Raw genomic sequence first — 26,317 nt, 5'->3', positions numbered from 1 at the left:
ATGTTTCCTGGGACACTATGCAAAGAAAATTTGGTAAGAGGTAATATCAACAGAAATGATTTAGTTGTTATTATCTAAAGTAAGAGGCATGCATTTTAAAATATTTTCTCATTTCACTGTCATAAAGTTTGGATGCAGAAGTGGAACACTTTTATAGACAAAAATCTTGTATTTTAAAGCAAAAGCAATTAAGAATGCAGAAGTGTATAGGCATAAGTGTATAGGGTGTGTAGGATAGTTTCAGAAACAGAGATTTGCAATTGATACTGCAGTTTGCAAATTTTGAGATATTTGTCTCAGATTTAATCAAAAAATATGGATGCATGTAAAACGTTAATTATACATAGCTTATTTTTTTTAACTGAAAGCATGAATTCTTCAGTTTTATATATATGTATTTCACTAAACACATTTCATCAAGAAGGGATAGATATTAGTCTTACATGCCAGAAAAATAAGGTAGTAGAAATGCGCAACTAAATGGAAGCCAATGTGCTATTTGTAGAAACCTTTAGGGAAAGCACAATGTTCTTGTACTTAGTATTAATTTACTAGGAGTTCAGTGGTTGAATTATTGCCAGATTTGATAGTGTAATCAAGGAGCAGAGATTCTGCAATATTGTGTCCGTTTTAAAAGATATTAGAGTGTGATAACCAATGTCACCACATGTTGTATGCTGATTGCAAATAGAGTGCAGTTTTCCCACATAATTTCTTTTGCAGATATTACAAGGAATAAGAAATCAATTCCTCTGTGCAATCTGTATACAGTTTGATTATGTATATAGTTTGATTTGACCAGTTTATTTGCCTTTCTTAATAAGTAAGTTTTTTCTTCAGCTAGTTTTTTTGCGTGTCGTTACAGCCCATTTATGTCATTATGCAATTTGCAATACAATTACCTTTTTAGAAATATTCTGTAGTTTACCTGTAATTATCCATTCCTTTTCAGAATACCTTCAATTTCATTCCTAATTTTTGTGATCATAAAAAATTGGCTTCATTATTTCTTTGATTTCATTATTCCTACTCGCATCTGTTCTTAATCACGTTGCTTTTGTATCTTCTCTCTGGAATCAAGTAAACAGTTTCTCTGTTATGACATACCATGCTTTACTACTTCTGCTTCTCTGCGCACTTACTCCTTTTAAATTCAATTCCAAATCCATTCTCTGCTATAATTATGGCCTTTATACTAACATCTAACAGTTCTTTTATGTTTGGCCTCCTAGTTTTCACAATTTTAACTCCTCTTTTCATTGTTCAACCTCCTATCTGTGTTTGTTAGTAGAGCTACTGCAAAGCTATGTGATATATATAGCATATTATATGTGGCATATAATTTAAATTCATGTGTTATGACATTTTGTTAAAAATGAATGTATTTTATATGATAAAGGGAAATATCACTTGGCAAAATTTCATTTGTAAAACAATTGTTTTTCTCTCACATGAGGAATATCAGGCAAAACTGTCTGATAAAATATGTATGGATTCTGTTTCAACATTCTGCTATTCATTTGAAGAAGTAAAATAGTTAATTTAGCCCTAGGAGATTGTAATTGGTGGGAGGAAAAAAAGAAAGAAAGAAAAAAAAGGAGGAATTCCAAAAGGTCTACAATTCTAGCAATTGAAAAATTGCTCTTTAATAGATTGCAACTGGAAAGTGAAAAGAGGAAGATAAAAACAAAATGTTGAGAAGGCTGGGGATAATGTAGAGGAGAATGTAGCTGAAAATAGTACATTTACCTAATTATAATGCAGTTTTAAACTGTTTTATTATTATTATTATTAGCATGAAACTATGTTAAAGAATTTGGCAGCTATGCAAGCTACACTTCACTGTTTCATATACTCCATATTAATGGAATTAGAATCCTAAAATGCATTGTTGTTCCTGAAGTATGCTTCTAGGCCCACCGCACCAGTAATTATATCTGAGAAGTGATTTTAATTAAGAGAATTTTCTCCTAACGGAACCTGAAGCTAAATTCAGGTCACATCACCAAAAACAACCTCGTTATTTTTCCTTAATAAACAAGTAATATTTTAGTCAGTTAACTGTGGTATAATTTAATGTGAACAATAAAAAATAAATGCATGAGAAAATAATGGTCTTTGAAGTGTTTTTGCATGTAGTTATTTTAGGATAACTCTGCTTCATCATCTCAGGCTGACAATGGGGTATAATTTGTGTTTACAAGAGAATAAATAATAGAGTTTGGTAACTTATTGTATCTACTACGTGTATATAAAGTGGAAATGTTACCTTTGAAATAGTAACTATGGGAATGGAATAGTGTTTCTCTTTTATGTCAGAAACTATTTTGAATTTTTTAACATGAAAAATGCATGGACAAATATCTCTGAAAAAAAAAAAAAAAGCCCACAAAACCACAAAATAGAGATTATTTCAAGATTGCCTAATATGACTCTGTTGCCATAAATGTTATTTTTCACATGTAAATTCACTATGCAGCACTTCATTACACAGTGACTAAGTAAGGTGACAGTAACAAATTCTTTCAACTATAAAAAGATGCATTTATTTTTGTTGAAGATAAATTATTTTATTCATTCTTAAATTTCATAGATGACATTTCACCAAATTCTGAGAGGCAAATAAAGGAAATGACAATGTAATTGTAAGATGTGGGAGGTAAAAGGAATCAATAATAACTTAAGCACACAATAACTCTTGTAATCAAGATGTCTTTAGTTGTCTATCATGGAATTTTGCAAAATTTCTCAGAAATAGCCCTGTTAGTTTTAAGATACAGAGCATGAAAATACCCAGTTTCTGCTTTTGTACAACAACAGTTAGGTTTAAGAGCCTCTTCAGTAAGTCTATGCAGTGTCAGAGTGGTTTTAATTGGTCAGAACAAAGTTTTTAACAAATATGGTATACTGTTTCCAGCTATGACCAATAATAGATACATAAGAAAAGAGGTAAGACTAATTACATATGTAGAACCCCTGTAAATTTTCTGAGCCAGAGATAGTAGATCTATATTTAACAGCTCTCAATAAGTTATTCTCTGATTCTTCCACTCTGATGCTTTTGTGTCTCTATAAACATTTAGGAAGGTTTTAATATATTCTTCTGTATACCTAGAAATACTTCTTGGTAATTCCCGGTTTTATTATCTATTGAAAATATGTGTAATAACTTCTATATTGTTTCTTGATTTATAAAAGCTATGCTGTGCATTCAGAAGAGAAAGAGATCTCCTTTGGCTGATGGCTAGTTAGTATTTTTTCTCATTTTCAGCCTTTGATTTAATATTCAGAGCATGTAGACCAGGCAAGGTAATCACACTACAGCATTTGTAAAAAGCATTAAATCACTTAAGCCTCTTTGGCAACAGCAAAACTTGTTTACTTTTAAGTTTAAATTGAAAATTTATTCTTAAATTGAAAATTTATTTCTATGATATCTGTTTAAAATAAAAAAAAACCTCTTAAAATTCAACAGAGACTAAAATGCATATAGAAAAGTTTAAGTTTAAAGAGGAAAATTATGTTCTCTGAGATTTCAGAAGACTTTGGAAAATACTTTTTTAATGAAGACTTCCAACTATAATAGCATATGATACTGAGTACTCAGAAGTTACCAGATCTCCACCCTCAACTTCAACAGTGAGATGTTATGCCTCAAAAAAAAAAGTCATTTTTATAAATGTATCTTTTTTCTTTTTATAGTTGATGTCCCTTGTTGATGATTTTGAAGACATTTTGATACTTTGGTCATGTACAGCAGTAGACAGCCTTAAGAAATTCTGAAGAGAGTTTCATTTGAAACATCTGAAATTGATTGCAATTAAACTAAAAAACAACAAAATCAATTTGCAGTTTGTAATTACAATTTTATTTTAACTGAGTCTCCAGGAGATGACATTAAAATAGTTTAAAAGCTGGAAAAAAGAATCTGTTAATGTGCTTTAATATATCAATCTAAGCAATGTTTTAATGTTATATATTAAATTAAATCTCTGCTTTGCTTATTCAACTTCCAAAACTTAAATTTAATAATAAAAATATGATTTTTTAAATGAAGATCCTGAAAAGAGCCATCATGGCTTGGTAACCCAAAATAATAGTAGAATCAGTAGCAAGCCAGAGTGATTAAATTAAACTGAAAAATGATCTTTGGTTCGATTAATCTTATGTCATCATTTTAATCTGGTAGAAAACAATATAGATTATGGCTATAATATATTTGAGGTTATGGCCTGCATTATATTTAACAACATATACTACTTAACTAGTTGCTTTTTCTCGTCAGAGGTCATGGAAAAAATAATACAAATGCAATGCAAACGAGTGGACAGATTGGGTAAGATTCTTAGATTTAAAATTTTGAAAGAGAGCACGTTTAAATGTCTTGATTAAAGCTATTTTGTTTCCGTCCATTATAATTGGGGATTTTTTGTTCTATATCTGCTAGTGTGACTGGTAACTTGAGGGAAGAAACCTTAATTGAAAGTAGCATTTTTTTTCTTCTGTGAATTCTTAATTCTGAAAATTCCCAACAGTATAGACAACAATTAATTTGAATAGAAAATTAAACTTTATGTGTGTGTTTCTACCCTTTCCATTACCTTCTTTAAACCTGTCCATGTCTTGCAACTTTTATTAGATTAACTTTATAAAATGTGACTGTAAAATGTTTTTTATTCTTCTTACATTACCTTGAGCAAACAAATGTGTAGCCATGTACAAGATACTTCAGAAAAGCCCTACTCTCTACTGTAGACAGTCTGGGAATGCTGCCAGTTCATGTGTAATTCTTCTGCCCCAAATCCGTATGGTGTTTATAGTGATACTAAGTATTTATAATGTTACCAAAATACAGTGGTTTTGAAGAAGCATTATTGATTGTGTTTGCCTCTTGTTGGACTAAAAAATTTAGTCAAAGCAACCTACCGGTTAGCGAATATTAAGTGAGGAAGCAATGAACTCTTTTATTTGCATTATAGAATAATAGAGAGTTTTTTTTTTTTCAAAAGCTCTTACTTCCCTGTTCTGTGTCTTTTAAGAAGTTGGACAGGGGATAGTTGTTTCTGGAAAGGACTCAGATTTACTTAGGTATGGCAGAATTAAAAATTTCCCTAAATTGAGCCTACATGTAAATTTTAACAGCTGAACTTGAAGCCAAAGTATGCGACCTGGGCAACAGAATCTGGGCCTAGGTGCTGTCGAGAAAACTGAATCTAAAATGAAGGGCTGATGACAGTGGATAGATAAAAGTGAACACAGATGGTTTCAAGTAGGCAGCTAAAATAGGTTGGTGCCTGTTTTTCTCTACAGTGTCTGTGGTAGAGTGCAGAATTTACACATCTCACTGTTTTTTCTGCTATTTGGGAGTATCTCCCAAACCAGCTTACATGTTCCATGGAGCTGCCACTGCCAAGAGATGGGATTCCTCTTCTGAAAATTAGCTCCTTCCCTCCCTTCCTCCTTCCCCTTCCCTCGCTTTCTCTGGAAATCACATACACAAAACAGAGGTTTGTTCTCTGTTAAGGGAATGTTATTCAGGTCAACTGCCTAGGAGAGGAGAAATAACATAATTCAGGTTGCCTAAAATACCATAAATTCTGTGTCTTGCGTAGATGCATTAGGATAGAGTTTTGAATTTCAGAATTGGTATATTTATATCTGTCAGTGAACAGAAGGAACCTGTTCTAAAAGTGAGTCTGGGCTGTGTGGTGAGGACAACTTGCATTTAGGGATCACTGATGCTTAGTTCTCAAGACCCATTGCACATCTCTCCTCCATAGGTCAGTGCTGCAGCTATATGCTTTCGTGAAAAGTATTAAGGAGGGAGGAAATGCCAGATTTTAAGGATTAAAATGGGTTAGTGCTGCTCAGGAATATTCTTACCTTACCACACACGCTTGTGTCTGAGCAAGGTAATCTTTCAGACATGTTCTGAGTTTCTATGTGCATTATGTGAGATCTAAACTGATGAAGCATTGAGCAGATGGATTTTCTGAGAAGTATGCTTCAAAGTAATAAAATACTGTGTAGGACCCTGGCTAATCAGGCCTTACGTGTCTTGAATCGGTCACCTTGAACTTTGTCCTTTGTTCCAATACCCCTAAAGTAGAGGGAATATATAGATGTTGATGACGTTTGGGGACTACTGGAAGAACCCTATTAACTATTGAAAAGTTCTGAATAAAAATAAGATTTAAAAACTGCTGTGAGACAAGGATTTAGGTGTACACACACTGAACAACAACTGTAAAATATTAAATAGAATCATTCTATGCAGTGTGTGAGGGTCAAGTGTTGTATTTGTGCTCCTTCATAGTCTTCCATGCAAGTTTTCCTCACAGTTCCTTCAGGAAAATTGAGTCAAGGTATCAGGATAATTTCCTACATGAGTTGATGTTCTTTCTGCATCTTATGTTTGCTGACAGGTTTTTCATATTCTCCCAGTTTATTAAGATCAAAATTATCAAATGGTCTTCTGAACAGCAATATCAAATTTCAAATCCTTTTTTTTTTTCTGCATATGCAGGTGTGACTGCCTGCTGTCCTCTGCATTGTCATTTCATGAACTTTTAATCAAGTCCCTGGATGGGCTAATGTTGACATTATCGGGTTCCATTTATTCAATGGACTTGATGAGCGAAAAAAAAAAGGTTGTGGTAGCACAAGCAGGTGCAATAGATCATGAATCCTAATCCTTACCTAATTATGCAAAATGTTATGTTGACTTGCTAATGGGTTGCAATGGAAATTATTTTAAGATCTCCTGTCAAGACTGCTGGGAGGCTGCAGCACTTGATTTTTTGTATACTTTTTAAAAATTAAGCTGTAATTCCATCAAATCCTATGTCCGTTCTCTTGATGGAAATATAAGCAAGAATCTAACCAAAACAGGATTTATAAGGTCCAACAGCTACTGAATTATAGGCAGAGAGAATGTTAGCATTTTGCAATTCTGTATTTTGTAATTAATTTCAGAAATTAGAAGACAGCTTTATCTGATTGCAAGGACAATATTAAAAAAAAAAAGCAGCAAACACTCTCTTTCACTGTGATGTAGAAATTTTAACAGATAATGAACCATTTGGAGACTTTCCTCTACCATAATTTATTTAGTAGAATCGCTACAGCTGGTTGATTGCTGTTTCTTCCTTTCTACTCTGCAACAGGGAGTTGTTGCTTCTGGTCAAAGATGATAGAACAGTTTTCATTCCGCCCTTCTTCCTTTATCTATAAAATGTATAGTGGGATTATGTTGTGATTATATAACATAATTATAATGTGGAATTAGCTGTCCAATAATGGAAAACAGAGTCTGGTATCAAATCAGCAAGATACCATTCTTGTTTCATGCTCAACTGTTTTAGTTAGCTGGAAGAATATAAGGCATTCTCTTTATATTGTTCTGATTGGTTCAAGTTTTCTTTTGGTTATTTTCTGGGGGCTTTGCCGTTCATTGGCTGAGACCTAGATTAAAAGGTTGGAATATCTACAGCAGATGCCCGGGTGCTTGGTGCTGACAGTGTGGGAGCAAGCCTGAGAAATAATTTTCAGACATAGAAGAAAATCACTTTTTTTTTTTTTTTATTTGGAAAAGGAGGTAAAAAGGTTTTGCTTTGGAAGTAAATAGTCCTCAAGGAAGGTCATAACAGGGAAATTAGGAATAGTGTGCTGGTAGTTGAAGAATTGCAAAAGTCCTACAGGGTGAATACAAGGTTTGAATGAAAACAGTGAAGGAAATAGAAGCTAGTGAAGGTAATAAGGAAGGAGTGAATAAGTGTGTGTGTGTGTGTGTGTGTGTGTGTGTGTGTGTATGGTGCTGTGTTAGGTCCTTGTAGGAGAGGCATAAAGGTGAGAGGGGAGAGCAAACAGAATACTCAGATGACTGATATAATAAAATGAAAAATGTCATGGAACAACATTGGTTTTGGTGACAGCAGGAGCAGAAGAGAGAGAGAATATAAAATAAAGAAACAGAGGAGCTAGCAACAACTAAGTAGGATGGTGAAAGGAAAAGACTACTTAACAATCTAGAATGATGGAGCCATAAAATTGGAGATGCATTTTCATAGTGGCTTAACTGTAAAGTTGTAGAATATATAATGAAGTATATCTGAAAATGAATAAAATCTTGATTTTTTGTTTAACTTTTAACTTTTGGCTTTTACTACTTTCTGTAGACCTATTTTTGAAATCTGCAAGCTTATTTCAACAGAACAGCTTTGGATGCCTTGATTTTTCTAATTGGCTGTCTGTCTTTGGTTAGAAAAGTAATAAAGTCTGCATTTTTTCTTGGATCCCTATAGGATGTGTTAAAGAAATAATTCTTCACTTTTGTATTTCCTCTACCTAAGACAAAATTTGCCTATTTCAATCTCATTCTTCTGTTTATACATTTTAATAAATTTTCTATTTATGGACTTCTAAAATATATTATTAACATGGAACATTTAAAAGTTCTCCCTGAGAGTAGTCTACTTTAAAGAAGACATTATTCAAGTCTTTAGTACATTTAGAAGTTACACTTTTTAAATGATAATAAACATGATTCTTAAATCATTTTCTATCTTGAATTCTTTCTCATGTGACTACATGAAACAATATGCATAATAACATAAATTTTAAGGTGAAATAATTATCATCAGTGGATAAAATTACATTTCCAGTGTTTTATGTACAAGGCAACAGATATTTTTCAAGGGAGAGAAATCTGCTGATCTGAAGTTGTAGCACTACTGGGAGCAGACTCAAGGTTTCCTGAAGTATGTTGTACTTGCAGGACCCTGTTACCATTTAATGTTGCTGACAATGATTACCAGAGAGTTCTTTGAAGATTCATAGATAATAATGGAAATGTATTGTCAGGATGAAAATCTCTACTTACATTATGTGAAGAATATCCTTACTTGTGCGTTATTTAGAGACCAAATGATCTCGCAGGCTACTGCACTAAGTGACAGCTCCTGAGAAATAATGTCCATTAAAATATATCTTGTTCTGGAATCAGAAGAAAAATGAAGCATTGAAAACTGGTGGGAAGACTGAGCAACAAGCAACTTTAACAACAAGAAATCATAATTTAAATGGTGAAAATAATGCAATTCAATCACAAGCAGTTGATTTAATGCGTCTACCTCAAATTGTATTACTGTTTGGAGACATGATTCTTAATTGCTTGAATGGAAAGTGTCTTCTTCAGAGAGGCAAATACTGTGTGTTTTGTCACCATCACTAATACTTCAAATATAGCAATACATTATACAGTCAGCATAAAAAAAAAAAAAAAAAGATAAAATTAAAACACTTAGATAAGCATGGGCCAAAATATATTCCTGGGAAGTTAATAAAATGAATATGCTTTGTTAGGCTTGGTGGGGAAAAAAGAGTCAAGTTGCTGCTATGCAAAACCTGCTGTAATATTTGTTTTTAAGCATGAGTGTCTAGGAGAAACATGCTAAGTAAAAAAGCATGATTTATTTTGTAAAAGACCATTTATATCATATATATTAAATGACACAGCTTTTACATTGTTAGAAAATTTTGTTATTCCAGGTGACCAGTTATTCCAGGTGTCCAGTAGGCTTGTTTTCTCTCTCTTAGCTCTTAATACTTTTGTATTTCTCCTTAGCTCCCAGTCTTATTCCTTTCCTTGATCATCTCCCCCAGTTGCTTCCAAGCTTTTTCACTAGCTTTCAGTTGATCTCAGTAGGCCTCTAGACTCCCAGTCACTAGGAGCCCAGTTTCCCTTGCAGCTATAAATCAGTCTTTGTACCAGCTTTGCCTAATATAGTGAGCGGAAGAGACTTGTTTTCCTTCATCCCTTTTCTGGCAGTAGGTCAAGAACTTTTTTGCTTCTTTTTGTACATTCGCCACACTGCCTGGCTCTACATTTCTCCATCTTGACATGCATGCAGACTCAGCTCTGTTAAGTTGTCATAAACTGATCGTCTCCTGCATCTCAAACCACCAGTTGCAAGGACAGGCCAGTTCATGCAGGTGGAAGCATTACCAGTGGAAACAGAGACACCAGGAAGATCAGCTACTAAAAATCTAGGCTGTCTCAACTGAGCAAGCAAAGCTGCAGTTTTTCTGATTTATGATAAGGCCAAATTGGGCAGATCTTCCATATGAATGGCAAAAAAACATTTCCCTGACCCAGGACCTTTTCATTCATGAACACAGCATTTGAAATCCTTGATAAAATGAAAATGCTACTTCATTTAGAACAAGGGAATGGTCAATATTATTCTCACAAATGTTAGAGATGATGTGTCTCCCTAATTTTGTTCTCAGAAATGCTCAGAAACATTCTGACTGAAAGTATCAGTAAAAAAAAAATGTATTAATTCTTACAGGGAACATTTTAGCCTGTACAGTCATAATTTGGCAATTTTAAAGAAGTGTAAAATATGATTTTGTAATGAGAGACTTCAAGCAACTGGAAAGATAGGCAGTGGTATTAGTCCCACCTGCTAAGAGACATGATTAAAGAGTGATTAATGTGTGCTACTATTTAAGGCTACAATCATGCAAAGGATATCTTCAAAAACGGAAAACTATTCTGGACTTAAATTGCCTTTACTAAGAAAAAAAAAAAAACTACTCTGGGTAATCACTAATTCTTTGCTTTAGAATATTTTTTGATTGAAGAATGAGATTGTATGCCCATTTGAGAAGGTTTTTTTTCCTCTTTTATATAGTCTTTCTAGTTATATAGCACAAGAGTAATTTAATTTCAGCATTTAACTGTTTTTTAATCTCTTAAAATTATCAAAATTGCTAGAAATAGCAATTATGTTTATGTCTGAATTAATAGATCTATGTTTTTGTTCTCAGCGTACTACATGCAATTATCTTGGAATCTTAATTTTGTCTCAGTATTTTAGAAACTGTGAAAAGATTTATTACAAATTCAGATGTAATTCTAACAGGAAATGTTCTTTTCTTTTTTTATATGATACTTTTTTTTACTGATTTTTTTTTAACTTCAGTCCTTACTTTAAAAAAATAAGGATTTCAGTGTTAGTACTGCGTATATTATTTCAGTGTGGATTAGTCTTGGTGCTCTAGACTCTCCATGCTGAAATTTGGTTTGTGTTATGATAGTGGATAGCCTGTATCTAAGTGAAGATGTTATTAAGCCAACTAACTCATTTTTGTCTCTTGTATGATGTAGGACACTCATCGGAGTTAGTTCAGTAGCTGTGCACTTGCAAGTGTGAACATTAGGTTAGTGTTCGATATGGTGTTTAGAGCTGAGCCAAAAGAAATGTGTTTTTGATGGGGATGTTGTTGCAAGAGCAGTAATCTGCTAGTCTTCCTTCCTTCTATATTCAATCTCACCTCATTACCTGTAAATTAGAGGGATAAGTTTGTAATCTGTGATGTTTTTCAGGTCGTATTGAAGTGATTGGTTTAGTACTGTCTCCACATAGCAGGTTTTATTCACCTGCCACAAAATGTTGGTCAGGACTATATAACACAGTCTGAGATTCTGATGCTGCGTCTAGGTATTTTTCATTGCGTACACAGGGCAAAGAAGATGTACAGTTATCTTTCAGGCAGCTGGCAGCACAAGCTGCAGTAGTGAAGATATGGTATAGCAGTGGAGTTAAAATACATGTTTATATGATTTTTGTAAAGGTAGATCCAAATGTTGACTCCAAGAAGCATTTTAAAAGCCTTCACTTGCAGATTTTTCACAATGTAAATATTCTCTGCTAGTGCAGATTCAGATCAAGGATGCCTAGACATTGCTTCCTTTCTTTGGCTTGGTAACAACTGAGGTACTTACTTAAGGATGCAGAAAGAATTTTAGTCCCATTTTCAAGGTGGGTAGGTATGGCTTGATTTTTATCAATGACATCAATGAGGATGATTAGCTTAAATTGATTTAAAGGTTTCAGATGGTTGCTACATTTGTCCATTTCAAATCCAAACACAAATATTCTACATACTCAGTGCGTTCCAGAATAACAAGATGCTACTAATATTGTGGCTTTCTGATGGTTATTCTCTCACTGTTACCCTTTCATATGCCTGATATATGTAAAAATGAGATAAAATGAGTCTCTCTCAGGCCTCACTATTTGAGAATTGTTAAATCATTATTATATCTATATATGAATGCTTTCATCTCTTTTTAAACTCTTTCTGCTCCAAGAAAATCATCCCTTTCTCTGCTCCGTTCACCTCTTAGCTGATCTGAGCACTCTGTTATGAGCAATGCCACAAGCTTTAAGTGAGGGCAGAAAAGTAGCTATTTCCACACTACACTGCATATAGAGATTACTGACACTATTCCACAGTCCTTTGCTTATACATGCTCTAAAACATTGCTTAATTCTGTCTGCTGGAAAATGGATCTTTTTAAATGAAAACATGGTCTGCAATACCTGCCAGGAAAGTCTTTTGATTTCCATTTTGGGTATTTGTTGTTTTCTTTATTTTCCTGCACTCTTAACATCTGTTCAAGGTTTATTACAAGATCCCCTTCTAGCCATAAAATAATCTGAATCATTTGGCTATTGAAGGTCATGAGTCCATAATTTTTCAATAGAGCTGCATGTATTTACGTATTTATTACATGAAAGAAAGCAGTGTGAAGACTGGTCAAAAATATTAGGGAGACCTTTGTTGAGTATTTCTTTCTAACAGAAAGCATTGTTGGCGTGCACTTGGTTCTGCATTTGTCACCTATGAGATAATATCCCATACTGGATTTAAGGAGAAAAAAAAAAAAAAAAAGATTTTCAGTTTTCAGATGGAAATTTTTCAGACAAATAACTGTCAGAGATAATTAGATCTTTGCAAGCATTCAGACATTATATCCACAGTCTTACTCAGCTACTATAGCATCTGTAGTACTAGGTACTACAGAAAATGATGCTGCTGCAGCAATGTAATGCAGTTGGGTGACTTAGTATCTTTTGCATTACCTAAAATGAAGAATTGTACATTTAGACAGTCATTTTTGCCACAGGAGTATGTCTTAAGCATTGTCTATACTTCATTATTTATGGTATAAGACAGTGCTTTGTTTAAAACTAAGAGAAGAATGACATTGATTTCAACATTTTTCTGTTCTGGATTTATTTACTGAACATTATTTTTTCATGCAGGAGTGGCAATGAAGTTATCACTGGCATTTTAGCTAGCATATGACACTAGAATTCACATGAGTTGCATGTGAATCTAAGATCCATGCACTTAAGAATGAATTTGTTGTGAAGATCAAAATTGAGAATTTCATTTTGAACAATGATATGGCATGCATTACATTTCCTGCTTTTAGTTATATTAATATAACTTTCTGTACAAAACTACATTGCAAGACTTTATGATCTTCTATGAGTATTTTATTGACATGAGTACATTGGTAAGGACAATTTCTGCTAACTAATAAATCATTGAAATGCCTTTGTATCACTTTTGATAAAGGCATAGTCATTTTTACATAAAATTTTGTTTTTATGCTAACTTCATAGCAAATTTAACTTCTTTTAGAATTCATTGGCAAATAAATTAGATGAAATTTTCTGTAACAACCCCCCTATTTTGCTTATTTTGTTCCATTAGTCCATTATTCCAGTGATAACTAAATTGTTACTGACTTCTCTTGACTTCAACATGTAAAATATGTAAATTCTGTGTTTGTCAAAATTACTTGGCTACTAAGGAATGAGTGTGACATTAACCTGTGTGGGAAGAGAAATGAACAGTTTTTTTCACACTTTTGTAAAAAATATGACTTCGTTTTCTGATGTGATTTCTGAGCTTTTTGGCTTTATAGCATAGTACTAATAAAATGGGGGTCTATGGATTGTTCAAATGTAATAGTTTGTTTAAAGGGTTGTTTTCCTTTCTGCGTGGCATTTCCATTATTTTCTCTGCAATGTCTGAATGGAACTTGCTGCTTTCTTGATGTTGTGGAAAATAAATATTTCTCCCTCATTTCCAAGAGAAAATACTTGGATGTGAAATAGTAAACTAAGAATGGAAAATTATAGTATTTATTGAAAAGCAAGTAGAAGAACACTGTACAGGTATAATTTAAATATTGTCACTACTCAGAATAGTTACTAGCAATTGTGAATTCTATTGTAAAATATCTAATTTACTCTGAGTTTTGTAATTTCTCTCTCAGTCTTGGCTGATTCTTGTTATAGCTTTTATACTGACTCCTTCTGCTCATTAGCCAGATAATTATTTTTTTAATCCTTTTTTGTGATACAAGACAATGGCATCCCATTTGTTCATTTGTAGGCTTGTTGGAGTAGATGCTGTTTGCATTACTCTAAATTTTTGTTTTTGATCAGTTTGTAGAAACTGTTGAAGAAAAGACATTTAGCACCACACTGACAAGATCAGAAATGGACCTTGACAGCTATCAAACTGCTTTAGAGGAAGTACTCACATGGCTTCTCTCTGCTGAAGACGCATTACAAGCACAAGGAGACATATCCAATGATGTAGAAGTTGTTAAAGAACAGTTTCACACCCATGAGGTACATATACTAAGCTTTCAGTAGTCTTATATCTGCTTGTATGCTATGTTAAAAGTCAGAGGTATAAAACAAGTAAAAATATTTCTAGGTTATTTTCACTCCTTTTTCTTTGTTTTTAATTTTGTTTTATACAATTCAAAGATATTACTAGAGACTACACCATATGCAAAAAGTCAAAATATTTATTTCTGTTTTTATTATAAGCTTTAGAGTGGGGGGCAGAAAAATCAAAAGTAAATTTGAAAATCAACTTTGGAAAAAAGATAAAACTGAACATTTCTCCTGTGACTGTTTTATTCTTCACAAAAATTGAACTTAAAAGAGAGTTTTCATCTTATTGTCAGGGTTTTATGATGGAATTAACAGCCCACCAAGGACGTGTCGGCCATGTTTTGCAAGTTGGAAGTCAACTTCTGTCACTTGGGAAACTTTCAGATGATGAAGAAAATGAAATCCAAGAACAAATGAATCTACTTAATTCTCGATGGGAAAGTCTCAGGGTAGCCAGCATGGAAAAACAAAGCAAGTAAGTAATATGTCAGCAAAAATATTATATATGTGGTTTGACTGGAACAGTCTTGAGTTTTACTAACAGGTCAGACTTTATTTCAATTCACTCTGGATTAGACTCAGTCTCAGATCTTTCTTTTCCTAAAATGTAATATGTATTGACCTCTAGATTTGCAGACTGTTTGGAGATGAGCACTATCAACAGCTTGGACACTAATAACTTTTTTGCCAGAATTTATATAAGCTACCTCACTTTTTCTCATTGTTTCAGCAAGTATCACACAGTGATAGAACTACAATGGAGGAGATCTTACTGAGAGACAAAGGGAAAAATCTTTAAAACCTGCAAAATATGATCCAAATATGATCCAATAAAAATCCAGTAAATAGAAGGTTAGCTTATCAGAAAATATTGTCCTACAGGTTTATCTGACAGCAAATTACACAATTCAAAAAAAGTTCTATATGTATTCAGAATTCTCATAGGAAATGTGTAATAACTATGCATTTTAGAGCATTTGATATGATGGTGTCTGTTTTCAGTAGTTAAAATTCTGAAACTAATCCTAATTTTACTTGTGGGAAAGTGCCATTTAGAGAAAGAATGGTCCATTGATTATCTGTATAATGCACCGTCTTTGCTGACGTCATTTAGTCATTTACTGTGTGTAGGAGTTATTTAATGTGCAATACAGAATAGACTACTTGAACATAAATCTTCAGATTATTCTTGTAATTTCAAATTAAAATAAACTTTAATAAGAGTAATACAATAATGTATATTCCCTGTTAGAGAAGAATTAGCAATAAATGCTATTGCGTATTTTCAAGTCTTGAAGCTAGACTTCATTACAGTCTTTCCACTAAGGTCTTAATTTTCCTCTCAGAAAGACATATTGCACAAGTCCTAAGTGAGCAACTCTCATTGACTCCATTATAGCTGGAGAACAAGTAACAAGTCCTTTTGCAAGTGTGATATTAAGAAATAGCTGAATTTCTTTGGTGGTCAGGCCATTGTCCTCACTATGAGAATAAGAGAAGAAGAAAAGGATAAGCTTTAAGGGAGGAACACAATTTGCTGAACCAGCATTTATTCATTTCCTATCACCATTGCTGGAGTCTGAATATTGGGCTGTTTGGACCATTGCTCTGAACTAACAGGACATGCCTTTTATTACAAACTTCTCTATAGGACTCTTAGAACCTCCATTGTTTTTAACTAAGGGGATTTCCTGAGATGGAAATAGTTTTGTGTATTCAGTAGCCTGCCGTTGGTTTTTCTCCTAGCTATTAATTCAGTTTCTCCTTGAGCCTGTGTAAACTTTTGAGCATCCTTAACATCCTTTGACAATGAATTCCAATGAATTTTGTGCTGGTTTCTTCTCTAGCATGAAATACTGAAACATAGTGGGCATTTGTTTGTTTGTTTGTTTGTTAATTTAATTGATTCCCTCTAGTCGCTATACTGGAAGTGATGATCAGCAGTATACTCCTCAGTTTCTCCACATATATAAATACGTCATCTCTTTTCCAGACTGAAGATTATGAACCTGATTAATTATTTCTCCCATGAGAGTTTTTCCATATCTTTGATTATCCATATCCTTCTTTCTGGTCTTTTTTCCAGTTCTAACTTGAAAGAAGACTAGAATCACACCCAGTATTAAATGGCAAACCAGGACATTATTCAATCACATAATAATGCCCTCTTTTTTCTTATATGTAATCCAAAATGTTTGATTTACTTTTCTGATTAATACCAGGTACTATATTGAGAAGTTATTTTTGTGCTTTTATCTGTTATAATCTTACATGTCTTTGAAAGTCTCTAAGTCTCAATTGTTGCTGGACTTCTAATGTCTCTCCAAGTAACTTCCTCCAGCTGTGCCATTTTATTTGAGAAGAAAAATCCATGACACTTTCCTGTAGGCAGTTTTTATTTACTATATTTATTTTCATTTAATTCAAGGAGCAATCTCATCTCTGAGTTGAAGAGTGTCTACCAAAATATCTTCTTAGATTGTTAAATTTATCTCCTAGGTACAGCTACAGGTCATTGCCCATATTTGTGTAATATGAAATCAGAGAGACCTGAAATAAAAGGGATAGTACACAAGAAATTAAGTGTTATTAATTCCATGAAACAGATTAGGGCAAAATAAAGTTTTGCAGGGGTGGTACACTTGGAGATGGCTAGTTTTGATCTATTGGGTCAACACCAGATTTCTAAATACCACCTGGAGGATTATGAACTTGACTGTGAGCTTTCATATCATTACATAACATATTTCTGAGTTAGTGTACCTCATTTAAACTCTGAGGGACCTCAGAGTTTTAGCTTCAGTTTAAAGTGTAATGTTTTGAGCGTGGTACTGATGACAGTGACATCTTTATCCAGACACAGATGTAATTTGTGAAGATGAGAACAGAAAGGCTGTCTACCCTCTGTGGTAGCAGCAGTAGGATATGCAAGTAAAGCAGCTTATGCTGCAGCACAGGGGAAACAAAAGCAAGTGATCAAAAATAGAGTAGAAAGACTTATTGATAAAGGATACTAAAAAAAATAGACTCAAGACTTGAAAAAATGTTGTCAGAATATTACAGAAAGTTGGGAACACTGTAATGCCATATGGAAAAGCAGCACAAATGGGGTTTACCTTGTATTTACTATGTATTGAAAATATTTGACTCCTACAGCAATCCATTAACACGCTGAAGAAAAGAACAGGATTTTTCATTTCTTTCCTGTCGTCTGCCTCTAAATAGGATTCTCTGTAGTAAAGCAACTCAGAGTGATAAATGAACCACTGGAGAGGAAAACCTAATACAATTTGCCCCTTTATGGAGGATTCCGCAACTATTAAAACACATTAAATTCAATGGAATAGTATTTTGTATTTGAAATGCATAAGGACCATACCATAAACGGAGATTACAATAATCTCCTGAGGTATATAAATGGATACTAAAACCTCTATCAGATGTTTATCGGAGTAATTTGAAAACCAGAAAGTACCTGAAAAATGGGAAGAAAAGAGAAACATTCTTCTACTTAAGAATCAGCTGTGATTATTTCATTTTCAAGTTTATGCTCCTTGCTTCAGAATAATATCAGTATTCTTTATAGTAAGTATTTCATCATATCTTGTTTTTTAAAACAAATTCTCTTTATTTTAGCAGATTTTCTATAGCACTTAGGATATTATTTCATTTATCACTAAAAAAAATCTCTCTAGGATGAAGCATTATATTTACTATTTTTAATACCCTAGTCCAGAACTTTAAGAGCAGAGAATGCACTCTGAAAAAAAAGGACATGAGGTAGATCTGAGATAGCCAGTCCTTGCAAACCACAGGGTATAATGATGAGGCACTTAAAGAAAGTGAGAGTGATTATGTTGGAAAAGATACTGCCTATATTTTCCAGCCATTATGATAATGAATTGATAAACGATTTGAAATTTAGCATATCATTAAGATCGGTGAGACCTTCTTCCTAGAAGAAAATCTTGAAAAAGATAAATTAGACAAGTAGTATTCTTTGATACCTACCACCTTTTAGTTAGTTAGATTAGTGGAGCATTCCTGCTTCTTGGAACTTCTTTCTTTTCTTCAGTGTCTCAAGTTTTGTGGAAATTCCAGTTTTTAGCAATAGCAATTTATTTTCTTTGGCCCTTTTCTTCTAAGATCTTCTAAAAACTAGGTCATTTATGGTTTGAAATTGAATTTCTGGAAAGTGGCACAGTTACACAGAGTTGCACGCATGAAAACTGATACTATCTCAGTACCATCAGGGATCAATCAAGAATAACTTGGGAAACAGTTATTACTAAGACATATTTCAACCTTTTATTTCTTTTAATGAGTTTTCAAGTCAGAGTTTCTGTAAGATTGCCTCATCTGGCCTATTCTGCATTTTTTTTCTTCTTAAATGTGAAGCATTTGCCACCAGCCCACCCTTTTTATGCAGTAGAAAGCGTGCTTCAGAGCCAAGTACTTGTCAGGATTCATTTGTCCACCACTTACACATTTTCTCAATAGCCCAGATTTTCCCTCATCTACCACTTGTTACCACTCCTCTGGTTTGCTGGAAACATAGGAGATAAATAAGATAAAAAATATTCAATGATCCATGTGCTGAAGTTTCAGGCATGTCTCTTAACTTATGAATAGGCTACAAATAGGCTGTCAGATTTGGCATATTATGTCCATGTGGTGTTGACAATTATTAAATCAAGGTTGTGATTCAGGTGAGTTTTAAAGTCTCCCCAAAAGTAGCTATTCACATGTTCAAATGCAGTCTTCTGTGGTGATTATTTCTTTCGAAAGGTGTACTTGGCAAAATATAGAGGTGGTACTTCTTTTGGTACTTCTTTTGTTGATGTGAATTTTCAAAATTATAAATTTGGAAGTTTGATCAAATCAAATTTTTGGATTTGTGAAAATCCAAAATTGTTTATTAAAACCCAGAAATAATTGTTTTACCTGGGCATATCTCAAAATTGTGACAGAATGTTTGGATTTGTCCAAGCATTTCTCAAGTTGCTGACCTCCCAGTATGCACATATTGCACCTCTCCCAGTGGGATCTCAGTAGATAATTTGACTAGATTAGTGAGAAAGATAAGATAAAAAGTATAGAATATCTGAAGATGGTAAGTATGAAATGTCAAGGATTTGTAATAGATATTTTGACAAATTGTTTTCAGTCAGTCAAAATAATTTCTTTAGGTGAAGCTGGTATACTTCCTAATTTGCTACAGTATTATCCATTGAATAACTGAAAAATGTAATAATCTCTCTTGTACCTATATAATTGGAAAAGATGTTAAGCAGAGCTCTCTGAGGATAGTGGGGTTTTTAAGTACTTGTATTAGGGAGTACAGCTATTGAGAAATCAGAGTATAGATATTGAGATATCAGAGTATATTTTTTCAAGCAGTTCTAATAGAAAGGCAACTAGAGGTGAAAATTTGATCGCAGATAATTCACACACAGAACTTGCACTTCTAATGAAAAAAAAAATCAATGACTAATTCAAAACAGCTTCAACCAAGTTTCAGTTACCTTTTTGATAATAGAATGTATTGTCCTGTCTTGAGCTGTAGCCTCATGAACATCCTTTTAGCAACTGAAATGCCCCAAGCCTTGTTTTTTCTGTCTCAGCAAAAATGATGTGTTTCAGTAGTGAAAGCAAAGCCTCTGCTGAATAGATTTCTTTTCTCAGTATCAATTGAGCTTGTGAGAAGAAACAATTTGAGTAAACCTTTCACAAAACTATTGCACAGTCTCTACTCTCTGTACTCCTTCAAAGTTAATTTGAAAGCATGATGAGGATAATTGTGAGTATGCAGGGCAGACATTTCTGCCCATTGCTCTGTTGCTTTCTTCTATATATAAATTTACTTTTTTTTTTTTTTTTTTTACAGTTTACATAAAATTCTAATGGATCTTCAAAATCAGCAGCTAGCCCAGTTAGGTGACTGGCTAACAAAAACAGAGAAAAGGACAAAGACAGTTGATTCAGAGCCCTTAGGTCCCGATCTAGAGGACCTGAAGCGTCAAGTAGAAGAACATAAGGTATGTTACAGAATTTAGTTACTCTAAATTCATATTTAGGTACTGTATTACTGAATTCATGTGCAGTTTCTGGAAACAAAACAAAAACAGTGAAATTCTGACATTTTAAAAGGTCTACCGTTGACATTAGAACACAGCACAGTAATGTGAAAATTTGTTTTACCATTGATTGCTTTGTACAATTAAAAAGGTTTTGTGCAGCGATTGTGTCACAACTCTGGCTTTTCTTCCTGATATAAAAAATTAATATTATTGAGCTGCCTAATCTTGTTTGGACTCTTAGGACTCTGAAGAGATAATCCTATTGTGCTGTCACATAGTCAGAGTGAAGTTGTTAACTTTAGAATATATGTTTTAGTACTCTATTTAGTTAATGAAAAATAACAAACCAAAGAGTAGTGTGAAAGACATTTTGAGCAAATTTTCCTCATTCCAGGATGGAAAAACTTGTTTTGTTTACTGGATTAAATTGTCTGTTTTCATGTTAATTCATTTTTGAAAATAAGCCTTGTTTCCTATTTGCATCTACATATACATGTTTATTTGTCTTTGTACAGCATTTGATCTATGTAATATGTAAACTTGTTTATTCATCCATGACAAACATGATTATGATAGGAACACATAGGCAAATATAGAAAGCCCAGAAAAATTGTGAGGTTGTGGAGATCCACAGACATAATCTATTGATGTTTCTACCTCAGTAATTCTCTACTCTCTGACAGATTTTTGCCATTTGATGCTTCATGGCCTGTGTTAGATCTGCCCTCTAGTACCTTGGCTAACACTGCCCTGAAAATCATTTAAAATTGAAACAAGTTTTTACAGTCCTGTCAAAAGAGAGGTCACAAACCGCAAGAGACTGCATGATCCACTTCTAACTTAAAGGTGATTTTTCTGTTTTCCCAGTAAGGCTGCTGAAGAAAAACAGAAATTCTAGGCCTGATGCTATATCTGTTCTGTGATGCAAACTTACATGTTTGCAAGTTTTTCAAATATAGCATTTTACGCAGCAAAGCTGCTTATCATAAAGACAAAATTTCAGGAATGTTAATAACACTGTTCTGTTATTAAATGTTTCAATAACAGAAATGTTTCATATCAGTATGAAGTAAAAAAGTGACAAAAAAGTATGGGGGGGGGCAAAAAAATCACCCCAAACCTTTCTTAAAGTCTCACTCACATGACTGAACAACTCAGTCTTAATGATGTAAAAATTATTGGGAGAAACCATGAGTTAAAAGATAGGATGATAGGCATTATTTCAAATGAAATAGATTTCAGCAAAGACAGAAATTTTGTGTTTAACCAAAAATGTACTTTTAATGCAACTGATAGTTTACTGGTTTGTTATTCTACATTTTATTGTTACAAAAAAAGTTGATTTTGAATATTTGGGATGTTGATCAGAATGATCAAAGCAGTGGCGAAAGATATTAGCAGCAATGACTATCTGAAAAAATGGAATAGTCCTTCTTGAGAAAGATCATACACTAGTAGAACTCCAGGACTTTTTTATTATAAATGTTGCTCCTTGTTTCCTTTGAAGCTTAGCTACTAGTTGTATTTTGTCTACTAGATATTATTGCATTTTCTTTTGGTGCCTCTCATATGGCTTTAAAATGAAAATACTGTCTCTTAATCCACAGAGACCCTAAAAATGGAAAAATTAGGAATTTGTATTTCAGAGTGTTTGGCTGATTTGTTCCTAAATGAAGGAAACTCCCAATCTATTTTAGATGTGTAATTAACAGTATCTTAAAGCTCTTCTAATTAACTACCTCAAAGGCAGACATTTGTTAATTTTGTTGCCAGTAGCATATTTTGAGCTTCTGGGCCCCATACAGATTTTCATATGTTTGAACATTAGTTGCATGTGGCAGCGCATTCACAAAAGATATCATTAATGGTCTGGGTTTTTTTTTTTTTTTTTCTCTTGCCTCCCCTTCTCTAGTCTTTGACATTAAATTCCAGTATTTTCTAAAAGTCTGTAGTAAGCTGCTGCAGAAAAGGGCACTCTGTCTTTCTTGCAGAGCATATACCCAGACAGCTACACGTAGGTGTTTATAAGCATTGTGTGTGTTTCTCTTAAGTTTCTTCCTTTGAGTCCTTTATGTCACATCAAGGAATGGATAGGTTCTTAGGAAAATAAAGGCTTGTCAAGAAAGGTGCTGCTAGATAACTAACTTTGTGTGAACATTCTCTTTCTAATGAATGTTCTGGTTGTTAACAAGCACTTTGGCCACTTTCTGGGTGCAATTAGAGGACCTGTAGGGTTTGCTGCTGCTGTTTTTGCTGTTCCCATCCCTCAACATCTACCCACATTTTAAGTCCCTGAAAAAATGCACTCTCTACAGGCTGACAAAAGCTTGTTAGAAACTTGAATTTAAATGATTTGATCTGAGCATGCTCCAGTCTTAAGACTGTCCTTAGTAAATTTCTGTTTCAGCAAGCTCTTGTCCACAAGTGATTCTCTCCAGTGAGTTTCATGGTAGAATTAGACTCTCAGCACTGAGTTTAAAGAACAGCCATGTTAGCTCAGGGGGAATTGTATCCATCCGGGGATCAGAAAATGGCTAAATTTTCAGGTTTTGTGAGCTTCTTGGCTCTTCAAATCTTTTATACTCTGTGCAAGACTCACACATCCAAAGCACCCTCTATTCCTTCACTTGTACAGCATCACTCATCCCTTGGTTTTGCTTCAGGATGCCCGTGGATGGATGCACACTGATCAGGGAAACAGGTCACCTTCTCTTTTAGCTGTAGATTTATGAAGCAATCCACTTATTGTCATACGGCTGAAATAAGATATTTGACCTCGAGACTAGCAAACTGTGGTATGCCATCTGGTTTAGGAGCTCTCTGCACTCTCTTGTTGGGTCATAAAAAGCTGCGAAATCTGAGTTCTGGGGACTGTTCTCCTGGCCTGGCATATGTCCCGGCCCTTCAGAACCACCTTGCAGTCATAACCCTCTGCAGCAAGCAGCAATCCCAGGTGTGAACGTCTGCAAAAGGAGGACTTTTGCAAACACATTGGCACAAAGGCTATGCCCACAACAGAACTGAAATGTGTTAAGAGTAAGGAATTTAGAACTAAGAAATACACTAGAGTCAGCAAGACTGAGGCCCGTAGTCCACAGCCCATAGTTGTGTGTGTGACTTTAGAGCAGGCAACAAGTCCATTTCGAGGGGATTTTTTAAGAAACAAAACAACACAGTAAATTTTCACAGAGAGGCAGATAAATATTAGGAGTTTAAAAAGGGGGGAAAATGCTGTTGGGTATAACCTGAAGAGACACAACCTGTGTGTGTGCTGTGAAAAAAGAGGACAGCGAAAGGTGCGATCCAGTCTGGACAGATGCGGGAGGGTCAGAGACACTCGCTTGACCTTTCTGTGGAGTGTCGCAGGAATTCGAGAGTTAGGAGCTGTTTAAGTATCACTTTGGGCAGGTTTGAGGTAAGTGGTTTCACTTCCTGGAGGTTGTTGTTTCTCAACCAAAGTTTCTCCTCAGACTCGTTGCATCTGGCCCTGGCTTAAAGAGGAAAAAGGGGATTCTTCCTTAGGCATGCAAAAATCATAAAATGTCTCTCAGTTTGTCTCATTTCTGCAATAAATGCTGCATGTTTTTTCCATCCTTGAGTCAGGCCTCCTCATCAGATTTATCCGGTGTTATTAATGTGGAAGGCGTGCCAGCCAGAAGAGAAGATGTGGCTGTTTAATGAAAGTGTGTGTCATTTTTCACATATTTTTTTAATCTTTGTGATATTCAGGTATTTTATTATGGTAATATGAAGAATAAAATCTAAACCGGTTCTGTTTAAAATGTGCAGTATATAGTAAGCATGCTACAGTGATATCTATAAGCCATCACCTTCATCAACTTCACAAATGTTTTCTCAACCCAAATTTTCAGTTTGATATTTTGTATGAAGAATTAGGACTTGTGAGTGAGTACTGGTAAGTAATTTTCTTGAAAGTAATGCCAGTCTCTGAAATATACTTATGTTACCATATATATGTAAATGCAACAAAATATAATTATATCAATTATTATTCACAGAATTCAACAGAATTTATAACATTCTTACAGGGGTTTGTTTTTTCCTACTGACCAACCAGGGAGGCTTCAAATGCATGGCGTTTTTTGTGATTTGCAATACATTTTCTAATACATGTCTTTTCTAATACACATCTGTTTAAATTGCAGGCATTTCAAGAAGATTTGGAACAGGAGCAAATCAAGGTGAATTCCCTTACCCACATGGTAGTGGTGGTGGATGAGAACAGTGGAGACAAAGCTACCGCTGTGCTGGAAGAACAGCTTCAGGTAACGATTGAACTTTACTCTCAGTGAATAAACAATCCTTGGTAGGAAGTGTAGGTGTGTTCCTGAGCAAAGGAGATACTTCACAGTGCTTTTCTTTGACAAATCAATGGCTGGTCCAGACTGATCCAGTATTACATTGCCTTTGTTTCTATCACTAAAAATTCTCAAAAGGAGATTTGGAATAAATTGAATAAATCACATTTGAAAAGCTTGGCCCTTTCACTCCTCAGTCAATTTTGTTTATAGTTATTTTGAAGCAGGTCTGTCTGTCTATCTATCTGTCTATCTATCTTTTCTTCCTCGGGGCCACAACTCTCATTTGTACAATAGAATTTTGCGAAATAAATTGTACCTACTATATATTCAATAAAGTTCATCATAGGTTGGAGAATATCAGCCATCCAGTTAGGAGCCATGTATGACTGATGGCCTGAAATTGCTATTTTGCAAGAATGGCAAAACGGTCCCTACCTTTTATTCCAAACTGTTGCTGATGGCTGAATTCTTATCAGTTTCATAGACCTGTAGTTTCAAGAAAATAATATCAGTAACAGTCCTCCGTATTTGGCCAGTCTTGATCAAACTGATCTGTCAAGGAAAATTCTATCATGCTTTCTGCTAATATTGGCCAATATATAAAATAGTGTTTCTAAACAAATGTCTCTTTCACGAAACTCATTCTGCTTGCTCTACTTGAAAGGGTGTTACTACTTTTAGACAGGAGCAGTTCCAAGCCAATGCTAAGGCTGTATTACACATCCTGATGATTTTCAAGTAGTGCATTCAGCTTTCTTTATGCATAGCTAAGATCTTAAGACTACATCTCTGGTTTGATGAACCCAGCAGTCTTAGGTGTACAGTTATCCAGATCAAGGATCTGATCACATCATGGTAGGAGTGGAAAAGGGGAAATCCACTACTGACTTTCCTTTCAGAATGTAGTGAGGAGACTGATTCAAAAAACACATAAATCATGGAGCTGGAAAGTTGGTCCTAGTGTTCTAACTGTATTTGAATGCCTAATATTTCTTATTTAGAGACATAAGCCAATAGAAAAGCTAAGCATGGTAATTTTGGCAGAGGGTAAACCTTTTTTGCATCTGGACTAAGCTGAGCAACTTGTAAACTTATGTTGTTGTGCAAAATATTCATAATTTTGATTTAAAAAATGACCAACCTTTTTGATTAAGAGGTAATGAAAAATCTGTTTATTTTTATTAAATTGTTGAATATAAGAGAAATAGTTATATCTTTTCTTATTACTGCAAGAAGACATGAGACAGTTTAAGGCACAGTGAACAACCTTTATATTGGTAGGAAACAATTTTTATAGCAATATATAAAGGAAATACATTTTCCTAATTGAAAATTAAAAGCTATAATATGGTCAATTTGA

General features: G+C 34.1%; 1 protein-coding gene across 7 annotated transcripts in view; it reads left to right on the top strand.

Moving 5' to 3' along the window:
• DMD (dystrophin) overlaps positions 1 to 26,317 on the top strand; it is a 1,078,552-nt gene that overhangs the window by 335,666 nt on the left and 716,569 nt on the right. For all 7 annotated transcript variants that reach the window (XM_088521823.1, XM_088521851.1, XM_088521829.1 and 4 more), the window contains exons 9-12: positions 14,316 to 14,504; positions 14,849 to 15,030; positions 20,443 to 20,593; positions 24,802 to 24,921. In XM_088521823.1, coding sequence (XP_088377949.1) covers positions 14,316 to 14,504; positions 14,849 to 15,030; positions 20,443 to 20,593; positions 24,802 to 24,921 — 642 coding nt within the window. The remainder of the gene's footprint in view (positions 1 to 14,315; positions 14,505 to 14,848; positions 15,031 to 20,442; positions 20,594 to 24,801; positions 24,922 to 26,317) is intronic.

The sequence above is a fragment of the Tinamus guttatus genome, unplaced genomic scaffold (assembly GCF_059628265.1).
Source record: "Tinamus guttatus ecotype Peru unplaced genomic scaffold, ASM5962826v1 Tinamus_guttatus_pri_ptg000008l, whole genome shotgun sequence".
NCBI lineage: Eukaryota > Metazoa > Chordata > Aves > Tinamiformes > Tinamidae > Tinamus > Tinamus guttatus.
The sequence above is the reverse complement of the archived record's forward strand: the minus strand, read 5'-3'. Positions and strand labels throughout refer to the sequence as shown.